This window comes from Ochotona curzoniae, unplaced genomic scaffold (assembly GCF_017591425.1).
Source record: "Ochotona curzoniae isolate NIBS_2020 unplaced genomic scaffold, NIBS_Ocur_1.0 contig_2210, whole genome shotgun sequence".
NCBI classification, from domain to species: Eukaryota; Metazoa; Chordata; class Mammalia; order Lagomorpha; family Ochotonidae; genus Ochotona; species Ochotona curzoniae.
The window spans coordinates 22571673-22583807 of NW_024465369.1; the positions used below are offsets into that span (position 1 = coordinate 22571673).

Sequence of the window (12135 nt, forward strand, 5' to 3'; positions counted from 1 at the left end):
AGCATGAATTTAAAAATACCTGCAAGGTGGGCTCGGGCACCATCCTTCCTTAAGATATGTGATGTACTTGCTTCTGGCGTTCTGCTGTAAGTTAGTGTAGCGTGAAGGGTAAAGTAACAGAAGATTTCATGTTCCTAACAAGTCACCTCTGATTCAGTTTCTTGATTTGTGTTGGCCCCATCGTGTATCTGCTGATCACGCATGCACAGCCTCACCATAGGACCAAGCACCCCCACTCCCAGATGGGAGCTATGCTGCTGTCTGCAGGAAAAGTGTGTTCCATTTGACTATTAGGTAGTGGACGAAACATGTTTGCTTGTCTTAAAGATTTATTTATTTAATTGAAAGCATAAGAGCATCTGCTGGTTCACCCCCACATAATTACAACAGCCAAGCCTAGGCTCAGCTAAACCCAGGAACCAGGAGCTTTTTGTTCTCATCTCCCATGTGAGTCCTGGAGCCCAGCGTTTGGGCCATCTTCTGCTGCTTTCTCAGGCCATTGGCAGGGAACTGGATCAAAAGTAGAACAGGATAGATGCTGATAGGGGATGCCAGCATCGCAGGTGGTGGAGGTTTAATGCTCTGCACCACTCTGTTGGCCCAAAGAAAGATGTCTTAAAGACAGTTCCAGGTGCACTACTTAGACACGGCTTGACACCTTACATCATCACGTTCTTGCCCTGAGTATAGGAGTAACTGAAGCATGGGAGGACCAAAAGGCAGTTTAATAGGGCAATTTGTGGAACTAACATTATGTTAAATGAGGAATTACAGATGCATTCGTTGAACCACAATAAAAATACAGATCCTATATGGAGTGAAGCTAAAGGCTGTAGTTAATAGTTAAGTGTCACATACACGCTGGCAATGGTATGTTGAATGTCTTAGTGTGTACCATTATAGCGTTCTTCTAAAACAGTGATTTTTTTTTTTTATGTAGCACGATTTGCCCCGTACAAGCCACAAGACATTTTGTTGAAACCGCTGCTGTTTGAAGTACCGAGCATCACAACGGACTCTGTGTTTGTGGGAAGGGACTGGCTCTTCCACCAGATAGAAGAAAACTTGAGGAATACAGAACTGACAGAAAACAGAGGAGCAGTTGTCATTGGAAATGTGGGATTTGGGAAGACAGCAATCATTTCTAAGTTGGTGGCACTTAGCTGCCATGGGAGCCGCATGAGGCAGATTGCCTCCCACAGCCCCAGCTCGTCACCCAAGAGTATGACCATGTTTCCTTAGTTGTCCGGTTTATATTACTGTAAGGCAGATAAGGGAAGTTGCTGTTTGCAGAGACATACATAAGTGGGATGTCCCACCTACTCTCATTAGGTTTGCAAACCATGGTTAACAGCACTCTCTGAACACTGCTGCCTGTCATTGCATATGCCTGGCTGTGGCCTGGTAAGACCAGCCTTACTCCCCTCAAGACCTAGAACCGGCCTGTCTCCCTCTTCATATCAGGAGTGGGCAGTGAAGCCTGACCAGGGTCTGCTAAGATTTTTTCTCCTAAAACCCAAGGCTCCTGGCAGAATAAGCCAAAGGGAATAGAATGTTCTTGTGTTTCCTATTTGCTACAGCCTTTCCATTCTGGATTTGCAAAATTGCAAAGACCAAGTTAGTGGAGGATAGAGTAGCCAGATCGTTGCCCATTCATTGTTTCCTTTCTGTGCATACTAATGTGAATTTTTAAGTCAAACTGTTTTAAGAAACGAGCTGGTAGTTCTGCAGGGAGGAGAACTGGGTGGATGGAAGGCAGGGACATGTGTTCTCATTTGAGTTGTGAGCTGTCTTCACTCACAACCTATTCAAATACTCCCTGGGACAAACAAGAGGTATGCTCTGTGTCCCCCCAGTCCCCGTGTCAGTGGGAATAACACTGCTGTTTCCCTCGGCAGCGTCGGATCCCACCCAGGAGCTTCCTTTCACTCCACTGCTTTCTCCGGCTTCTTCTGCGAGTGGTCCCAATGCGGTTAAATCACCTGCTGGATCTGGGTCTCCCGAAAACCCGAAACCAAGAGAGGAGGCGGTGAAATACCTTGCTTCTAAGGTAACTCTACAGAGCAGCGTGCTGACTTAAGGTCTCTGCTGTGAGCTGGAGGAGGGATCTGAAACAACAAAGAGGACAGCTGCTTATTATTAAATGTAGTTGTTGGCAAAATTGTGATCGAATGCTTCAAATAAAAGATAACAAAAATAAATATCCTAAGACACCATCGATGGACTTTTGTTCACCCTAAATGACGGTGGGAGAGCCCCTTCGAGCAGCAGGACGTAATGTGTGTCCATCACAATCCGTCCTGTTCCGTCAGCACCTGCTGTCCTTGGATGAGGACTTTGAGCTTGACCCTGAGCTCTGTGGCCGGAGGCCTGTAGTGCTCTGGCCTCTCTCTCCCAGTGGCTTCCTGTGAGGCTGGGAGAGAGACTAACCTTCACTTCGTAAATTCTTGGTCCATGAGGTCCTTCTGCCTTCTGGTCCCTAAGCTGTCTTCCTACATTTAAGCGGTTGTCTGTCTCACCTGCTTTGCCCCTTGGGTCTCCTTTGGCAGCTAGTGAACAGCTGTAGAGGTGGGCAGCCCTAAAGGGCACCTGGTGAGGTGAGGTGTGCCCACTGTGCATGGTTGGTACAGGGAAACTGAAACCAGTGCTGCTGTGCCTGGCATCCTGAGAAAGATGGATATGTTTACCCCAATTTGAACATTGCACAAATGTGTACAAGTTTGGAACCAACATGTGTCCTATATAAATGTACAGTTTTTATGAGCCAATTGAAATTTAAACTAAAGAGGGAAAAAACTGCCAGTGGCCCCAGATCAACTTGGACGCCTACCATTGCTTTGCCAAATTGCCTTATCGCACAGTGTGTCAGGCTGTGTTGTCGGATTCTCATGGCAGCTTGTGCAAGCTCGTGGGATCTTCCCATACGTTGCTGCTGATCTCTGTCCAGCTAAGAGTGATTAGCAGGCAGCTTTACCTGAGTGCTGATGGAGTGGGCTTATGTCAGTAGCAGCAAGTCAAGGCCAAGTTGGCCTGGGGATAGCTGTTCATGCTCACTAAGAACCCACAGACCAGGATCTCCGCCCAGATCAGGGACTGTCCTTGGTCCCTTCTCCCCTCCGTCCCTTGCCTTCTGCTGTGCCCTGGGGTCAGCGGCTCCTGTCCTGAGTGCCGCAGTGGGTATGAGCTGAGCAGGAGAAAGCAGTAATTTCTGCAGTGTTTTGTCTTTCACCTTGCTCACTTTATCCTCGGACTCCTGCCTTGACTTCCTTGGGGACAGTCAAGAAGTTGTCACTCATACACAGTGGGCCTCCCCACTCCTAAGAGAGCTCTGCATCCGGCACTTGCTGGGGGTCTCCACCAAATACCCTGCTGTGACCAGGACCACTCCGCATCCCTCAGTGCTTGGGCCACTCCTGTTCTCCTCCTAGACCAGCCTAACCAGGACAGGCAGGTGTGTGGCCACTGCTGATTTGCATCCTCTGACAACCTTCTGAGCCATCTCTGCCATGTTCTTCAAGTGAAAGTGTAAAGGGAAGAAGGGTACTGAGGTTTGAGCCATTGAACTTAGGGCTGCCTCCTCACCTGCTCCCTGAAGAGGTGCTACTGTTCCTTAGGACAGAAAGATAGTGGACATGGCACTGCTTTGAGTCAGGTTAGAAATGACTGTTAGTTGGTATACCCTATAGAGTCAGTTGTGTTGAATTTTGTGCTGATCGAGGTGCATTTATGGCTGCAGTTTAAAGATGTGCCGACTCCCAAACCACATGAAAGCGGGAAGGGGATACATGAAGCCAGGAGGCGAGCCAATGCCATGTCCCTGGGACAGAGGCAGTGTATTTCAGTGTCTCAGTGAATGGATAGAGTTGTGATTCTGCTTAAAATTTTGCATGGGACGGTATGAAGTGGCTGAGGGACCCTGACTCTTCTGCTTCTTCCCTCAGGTGGTGGCCTATCACTACTGCCAGGCTGACAACACCTACACGTGCCTGGTGCCCGAGTTCGTGCACAGCGTGGCGGCCTTGCTCTGCCGCTCCCACCAGCTGGCTGCCTACAGAGACCTTCTGATCAAGGAGCCGCAGCTCCAGAGCATGCTCAGCCTCCGATCCTGTGTGCAGGACCCTGTGGCTGCTTTCAAAAGGGGCGTGCTGGAACCGCTTATCGCCCTGAGAAACGGTACCTTTGGGCAAGCAACCCCCCAAGGCCCCTCCCAGTGCTGGTGGGAGGTGCCCTGTGGGTCTGGTGCACTGGGCCTTGGGGCAGGAGAAAGGTGTGAATGAATGGCAGCCATCTGGAACCTTTCCTGGCAAACACCTGCTTGAGGGCTCACTGCATGCCCCTAGAGTGTGGTTTAAATGAACAGCCTCACCCAGAAATGGACTCCCCATGGTTCAGTATTTGAGACTGGGGAGCATACCTGCAGAAGACAGATGGATGGATGGGAGAAGTGCCAACAAATATTGCAGTAGATGTAAGGCAGCTCAAAACAGTGGCTAGAACCTCTGGCTTATCTAGGATTCTCCACAAAGATAGATAAACTTTAGAGATCAGGGAGAAAGGCAGGAAAATGAGGGAAGGTCTTGATGAGGGAGATTCCTTGTGGAGATGCCTCTGGTGCTGTGTTATTCCACAGACAAGGGAGGGTGGAGGAGGGAGTAGGAAGCTTTGCTTTTCTGTATTTGCTTCTCAATTTCCTCTGCAAAGATCTTCCATGTCTGGGCAAGGCGTAGCTCCCATGTGCCTGGACGCTGTTTGGATGACTCACATGTAGGAGTGAAGGTATATTTTGCACTCCTGAGGAACAGAGGAGTAGGGGGATTGTTTGGGGAGCTTTCCACCATGGTTTTTGTTTTAGGGGGGACCCTGCTCACCTGAGTTGATACCTAGAATTGATTTCTAGAGGTTTCACCTGGTTTGTTGATGACATGGTACAACCTCGGGTCATCCATCCTTCCTCCCCTTCACTCCTCGTCTTTGTCGCCAACTCACTGTTCTCCGTGGCACTTCTGCCAAAGGGTACGAAGCCCCAAAGAGGTGTCCATCCCTGGGTCCGGAGTTGGCCCTCAGCAGCAGGAAGCCAGGTGGTGGCTGGGGGGAAGGAGGCATGCTCTGGGAGTCTGTGGAGCCATAACCTGACTGCATGTGTGTGTCACACTTGGTGACACAACCTTATGAAGAGCCAACCATCACACACATGAGTGTGACTCGGGGTGTATACAGTAAGTTTCTGGAGACTATGTGGTGAAAATTGGTTTTCTTTGTGCTCTGTGCTCCAGTTTTCATGATCAGTAGAAAATATGTTCCTGTGAAAACTATATGTTCTGCCATAGGTAAACCTTCTATAGTTTTTCCTAACACTTTGAACTATATGTTCACATATACTGGGTGGTGCCATCATATACAAATGTGTAATTTCTTAATTTGACAAAATTATTTTTTCCCTCAGAGCAGAAAATTCCCGAAGAAGAGTACATTATTTTAATAGATGGCTTAAATGAAGCTGAGTTTCATAAGCCTGATTATGGAGATACACTTTCTTCATTTATCAGCAAAATAATTTCTAAATTTCCTCCCTGGCTGAAGTTGATTGTGACTGTGCGAGCGAATTTTCAGGTAACAAAAGAATTCTTACTTTCCAAGTCCATGTACCATAATTTTTCCGTAATACATACTAACGAACCAGACTAAACTGTTGAGCTGCTGAATTTAAAAACAGTGAGGACTTTGAACAGTGAGTTCACAGAATCGCGTTTGGGGAGGAGCTCTGATCTCTTTAGTTCCAGAGATGGATGTGTTGAGGCTCAGTAGGTACCTTGCTGGCGTTGCCATAGCCATTCCTCTCACCTCTACCATATGGGGCCTGGCCAGGTGTTTGGCCCGCTGGTCCACGGGAGGGGAAGACAACTTCTGTACTTGCTCATCTGAATGAGTTTACAGTGGGCCTTTTACCTTTTTTAAGGGAAAAGAAATGAAGACATAGGTTTTAAGGCCTGTTCTGAAGACAGCTGTATTTTCATCAAACTTAAATGTGAGCTAATATTTGCTATGAGGCCAAGTGTGATTTTTTTTCTTTTCCCTGCCTCATTGGAATTAAACATGTCTTAACCAAAAAGACTCCCTCCATACCCATCCTTTTACAGTAAAGCCATTTGGACATTTGGTTGTGATTTTTTTGCCCTTGTATGATGATCTTTTATTTTTTACCATTTAAAGTTATTGCTTGTATTCTTTATTTTCTTCTTTTTCTCATTAAAGGTGGAATTAGAGGGTTGGGCTTTGTGGTGTAGCACACTAAATGGCTGCCTCCAGTGCTGGTATCACAAATGGGTACAGGTTCAAACCCTGGCTGGTCTGTTACCAATCCAGCTCCCTGCTAATGCTCCTGGAAAAGCAGTAAAAGATGGCCCAAGTAAGAGATGTCAGAGGTTCAGGCCCAAGTGTTTGGGACCCTGCACTCATGTGGGAGACCCTGATGAAGCTCCTGGCTTTGGCCTGGCCCATCCCTTGCCATTGTGGCCATTTGGGGAGTGAAACAGCAGATGGAAGATCTCTCTTTAACTCTGACTTTCAAATAAATCCTAAACTCTTTTTTTAAAGATTTATATAATTTTTATTGCAAAGTCAGATATACAGAGAGGAGGAGAAACAGAAAGGAAGATCTTCTGTCTGCTGATTTACTCCCCAAGTGGCCGCAACTAGAGCTGAGCCCATCCGAAGCTAGCAGCCTCCTCTGGGTCTCCCACATGAGTGCAGGGTCCCAAGGCTTTGGGCCATCCTCAACTGCTTTCCCAGGCCACAAGTAGGGAGCTGGATAGGAAGTGGGGCTGCTAGGATTAGAACCCATGCCCTTTGGGATCCCAGTGCACTCAAGGCGAGGACTTTAGCTGCTGGGCTACTGTGCCAAGCCCAAGTCATAAACTTTTAAAAGATAGTATTAAACCTTAGTTGAACTTACTATTTGTTCTTACGGAAATTTGATTCATGTGATTTTCAGTCATTTTTTTGAAAAGATTTATATTTGAGAAGCAGAATGACAGAGTGATCACTTCGATTTGCTGGTTTATTCCCCTAACATCCACAATGGCCAGAAATGGTCCGTATTGGAAGCTGGGCACCTGAAACTCCATCCAAGATCTCCAACATGGTGGCAGGGACTCAAGTAGTTGGGCGGCCATCCTCCACTGCCTTACCAGGTGTATTAGCAGGTTGCTGAATGAGAAGCAGAGTGGCTGGGACTGGAACCTGCACTCTTATGGGATGCTGATATTGCGAACAGAGACTTACCTACTGTATCATAACTTGGACTCCTTTTTTTCACCTAGAGTAATTTGGCAATCAACAGAGTCCAGAAAGAGATGACCTTGTGTCCCGCCCACTGGCTGCGTGGGCTGTCAGAGGTTTAGGTAGCACTCATGTAAAATGGAAACAATTATACTCTGCCCAGTGGGAAACTCCTCTCTGCTTATCTTTGTCATGGAGGACGGTGGGACGGGACAGGACCTGAGGCTTCAGGTCACTGGCCAACATCCCACACTGATAGGTTTGACTTTGCGAGAACTGCTGGCATTGTGCAGTTGTGATCTGTGCACCTATGTGTATATACTGTGCTTTTGAGTGCATGCTTACAGACAGCTTCACAGGTGATGCCGCCCTACCCTCAGAGAGGCAGCCTGCCCATTGTATGCTGGCACTGGGACCCAGCTGAGGGCAGGCTCCACTCTGCTGGCTGAGCAACGTGGCTCCAGCATCCGATGTTCAGGGGCAATGCCACTTAACCCTGCGTCGGGTATTGCTCTTAGGTGGGTGCTGTTGGTTTGTGTTCGTCCTTGCTGTTTAACAAGTTGCAAGGTGTGAGGGTTTGCTGGCATTGTTGCACCACTGTCTGGTCTCCATGCCCAATGGCTGCTGCTGGCTGAGTTACCACCATCTGCTCGGAGCTCATAGGGCTGCAAGGCCTCAGATGAGGGCGCCAGGAAAGCCTTTACTGATTCCATCTCACACCAGGATTTCTTTCACATAAGCTTTTTATCTTCCCCTGATCCTATTACAAGTTTTAATACAAAACAATGAGTCGCTATAATCCATGAAAATCCTCCTTGAAAGAAAACTAGAGAATGTGGCTTGCAGCACTACTGAAATTACAAAGAATCTCTGTGGAGTGACACAGTGGGTTTCTTTCCCCCCACCCACAGGAGATCGTCAGCGAGCTGCCTTTCATCAAACTTTCTTTGGATGACTTTCCCGACAACAAGGACATCCACAGCGACCTGCATGCCTACGTGCAGCACAGGGTGCAGAGCAGCCAGGACATCCTCAGCAACATCTCGCTGAACGGCAAGGCAGACGCGGCCCTCATCAGCAAAGTGAGCAGCCACCTGGTGCTGCGCAGCCTCGGCTCCTACCTGTACCTCAAGCTCACCCTGGACCTCTTCCAGAGAGGACACTTGGTCATCAAAAGTGCCAGCTACAAGGTGGTGCCGGTGTCTCTGTCTGAGCTCTACTTACTGCAGTGCAACATGAAGTTCATGACCCAGTCCGCCTTCGAGCGTGCGCTCCCCATCCTGAACGTGGCCCTCGCCTCCCTCCACCCCATGACGGACGAGCAGATCTTCCAGGCCATCAATGCTGGCCACATCCATGGGGAACAAGGGTGGGAGGACTTTCAGCAGCGGATGGACGCCCTCTCCTGCTTCCTCATTAAAAGGCGAGACAAGACACGCATGTTCTGCCACCCATCCTTCAGGGAGTGGCTGGTGTGGAGGGCGGATGGCGAGAACACAGCCTTCCTATGCGAGCCCAGGTATGACGTTGCGCCTCTGCAGGGCATCACGTGTGATTACATGAAACATTTTAGTCGGTTGTGGGTCACGTCTTTGAAAGGACAGGCAGCCTAGAGCTGCTCTAGAATTGGATAATAATAAGTTCATTCCCATGACCTTCATGAACTGTTTTTCATTCTAGACTCAGTTACTTCATTTCATAAAATAAATGTGTTTCAACCAACCACCACACACACGCCAGCACCACCACCATTCCTCAAATATGAAGTGAGTTGGCTCAAAGACCACGTATGTCTGCAGGCCCAGAATGGGCACCATGGTCATTTGAAACAATGCAGCCACCTTGTTGAGCTTGTGCAGCAGAGTGTGGTGTCAGACTGGGCCAGGCAGGTTGCACTTTGGTCTTTGCCTGGGCTACTGGTGCTGTAGAGGAAGGCTGTCTTGTAACCTGGGACCAGTGAAGCTGAGAGGCAACTGGCCTGCGATCCAGGTGCTTTTGGATGAGAGCCTGCCAAGCCCACTGTCTGGAGCAGCTCCTCTTTGCCTGGGTTGCTCCTTACTCTAGTGATGGGACTGACTGACAAGCTGCCCTCTTTGGATTGCACTGAGTCAAATACCAGGTTCCAAAAATGAAGTCGCTCTAGCCATGCAGCCACCTTCCTCCACAGTGATGTTGTCTCAACACTGACTTCATGCTTGACTTGATAGGTGCATTCGGTGCTATGGCTATTAATTTCTTAGGTAACACAGGGCTGCGATGTTGCTGTGATCTTTTCTGAACCTGATTGGGACTCTGGTTAGCCAGGCTGTAATTTCTAGATTTATATAGCCAAGTCAGTCGCTTCCTGGAAGACAGACCATTTTCTGGGGAAAAGGATATGGGTGAGTTTGTACGGACATGGAAGGAGTTTGGCAGGCGGTGTGGGCTGCTGCTGGAATTTCAGGCAGGAGGAGTTGGACTGCAGTGATCGCCCCTCCCCTGATCTGTACACAGTATTGGGGTGGACATAGAGGCCTGGGGCCAGGATGCCACTCTCGGGGTTTCCCACAGGTGGTGGGGTAAAGCAGTGGGAGCAGAGCCAATAATAGGAGACAGTGATTGGGTAATTTTCATTTCTGCTCTTTTCTGCATCTTAAGCACTATATAAACCTTTTCTCTAAGGAGTCTCATCCTGTTTTGCTTAGCACATTGCAAGTGCACTGGAAAGCTGTTAGGGAATCTTCTAGAAAGTGTCATCAGTTCTTGGGTGTTTCCCATGCTGTTGTTTTAATTCTCCAAGTGTCATTTGCTTATCTGTAGAGAATGGAAGCTGCTTCTCCCATACTAATCATGGCTCTTCTTCGTTAAGGTTTATTTTATTTATTTGAAAAAATTACAAAAAGAGAGAGAGGGAGAGAAAGATCTTCTATCTGTGATGTTCTCCCCCAGATGGCAGCGTCTGGCCAGAACTGGGCCAGACGCAAGTCAGCAGCCAGGAGCCTCGAACCTCCAGCCAGGACTTGAACCAGCACCCATTTGGGATGCCAGTGTCTTAGACGGAGACTTTACTTGCCTCACCACAGTGTCTGCCCCTGATCCGGGCTTCCACCTTCATTCTTCCTGATCTTCTTCCATCCCTCTCTCCTTTCTGTTCTTTCTTTTCTGCTGTATTTAATTATTCCTTAATCAAAATTGCAGGGATAAGATGACAAATTCAAAAATGTAATTTCTCAAGACCTTCATTCATATCACTTCAATGTAAATGTGATGCTTCGGCAGTACTCGCAACATCTCTTTTTTTTTTTTGCTGAAGTATATTAACATAGAAACATCAGGACGTGTTAAATAGTTGATTTTACTTTTCAAAAGAATTTTCTTCACTATAATACCAATACCATGTCTAAAGTATTAATAGAAATTCTTCAATATCGCAAGATATTTAGCATGCTCAAATATTCCATTATTTCCTGCTTGTTGAGTATGTTCAGAGCAAACTCCATGAAAGTCCAAAAGATGTATTTGAGGGCCTTTCACTGTGGTTTCCCTTCTCCTCTGTTATTCTGTGTCATTCTGTGAGCGCATCACTCAGGGACGCCTGGTGTCTTTATGTCTATGTGATGCTCAGCCCCATTTCCTGTATCCATCAACCCATGGCGGTTGCACAAAGATTCATATCCTAGACCCATCTCTGATCAGCTCCATTTCCTATGCCATTAACTTGTGGAATGAGTGAACATGCTCTGGATAGTCAGAACATTGCTGTCATGGATTGGAGGGGCTGTTGAAACACCAGAATGAGCAGGCCATGCTGGAACAAGCACAAAGCCATTTGCAACATCTGTCTTGCGTGTGAGAGGAGAGAGCCACCAGGTGTGCTGGAGAGGGTGACCTTTTACCTGTCCTCTTTGGAGAGCCTCGGAAGGCGCTGGAGCATGGTCAGTGAAGCATGGGAACCACAGTCCTGGTCAGGAACAGACCTGGCAGCTGCCACTGGAGATGCTATGGAATGGAGCAGACAGGAGAGAGCCGGGCTTGGCTTGTGCTTGCCAGTCAAACTGAAAAGGAGGGCTAGGGCAGGTGACCTCATAGCAAGACGCCCAGAAGCCAGGAGTGGCCTTGCTTGTAGGAAAAGTGAGAGCGACAGGAGGTGTGGGACCGTGTTGTTCCACAGCATGAACTTGCCGGCCACACGGGTTCCAGGGAGAGGTGGAGCCTGCAGGCTGGGGAAGAGGTTGGTAGTTGAAGATTTGTCATCGCTGTTAGAAAGGCATGACTGACTTGGTGAGTAAGTTAACAGAGCGGAGAGACTGGAGGAGAACTGGAGGGAAGGAGTTCAGTGGTGTCAGCACCACGGGGAAGAAAAGGAAAAAGTGAGGATTAAGAAGCCACTATAGGGCCCGGCGCGGTGGCGCAAGTGGTTAAGTCCTCGCCTTGCACGCCCGGGATCCCATATGGGCGCCGGTTCTAATCCCGGCAGCCCCGCTTCCCTTCCAGCTCCCTGCCTGTGGCCTGGGAAGGCAGTTGAGGACGGCCCAAAGCTTTGGGACCCTGCACCCGCGTGGGAGACCCGGAAGAGGCTCCTGGCTTCGGATCGGCATAGTATCGACCCGTTGCGGCTCACTTGGGGAGTGAATCATCGGATGGAAGATCTTCCTCTCTGTCTCTCCTCTCTGTATATCCGCCTTTCCAATAAAAAATAATAAAAATAAATCTTTAAAAAAAAAAAAAAAAAAAGAAGCCACTATAGTGGCTAAAGTCCTCGCCTTGCATGCATTGGGATCCCATATATCGCCAGTTCGTGTCCCAGTGGCCCCACTTCCCATCCAGTTCCCTGGTTGTGGCCTGGGAAAGCAGTCGAGGATGACCTAAAGCCATGTG

The 12135-nt window shown here is 48.3% G+C and overlaps 1 protein-coding gene across 1 annotated transcript in view; it reads left to right on the top strand.

Moving 5' to 3' along the window:
• The window catches only part of TANC1 (tetratricopeptide repeat, ankyrin repeat and coiled-coil containing 1), a 243763-nt gene that overhangs the window by 190398 nt on the left and 41230 nt on the right, over positions 1–12135 (top strand). The window contains exons 9-13 of the mRNA XM_040971995.1: positions 941–1222; positions 1899–2050; positions 3942–4173; positions 5444–5610; positions 8190–8797. Coding sequence (XP_040827929.1) covers positions 941–1222; positions 1899–2050; positions 3942–4173; positions 5444–5610; positions 8190–8797 — 1441 coding nt within the window. The remainder of the gene's footprint in view (positions 1–940; positions 1223–1898; positions 2051–3941; positions 4174–5443; positions 5611–8189; positions 8798–12135) is intronic.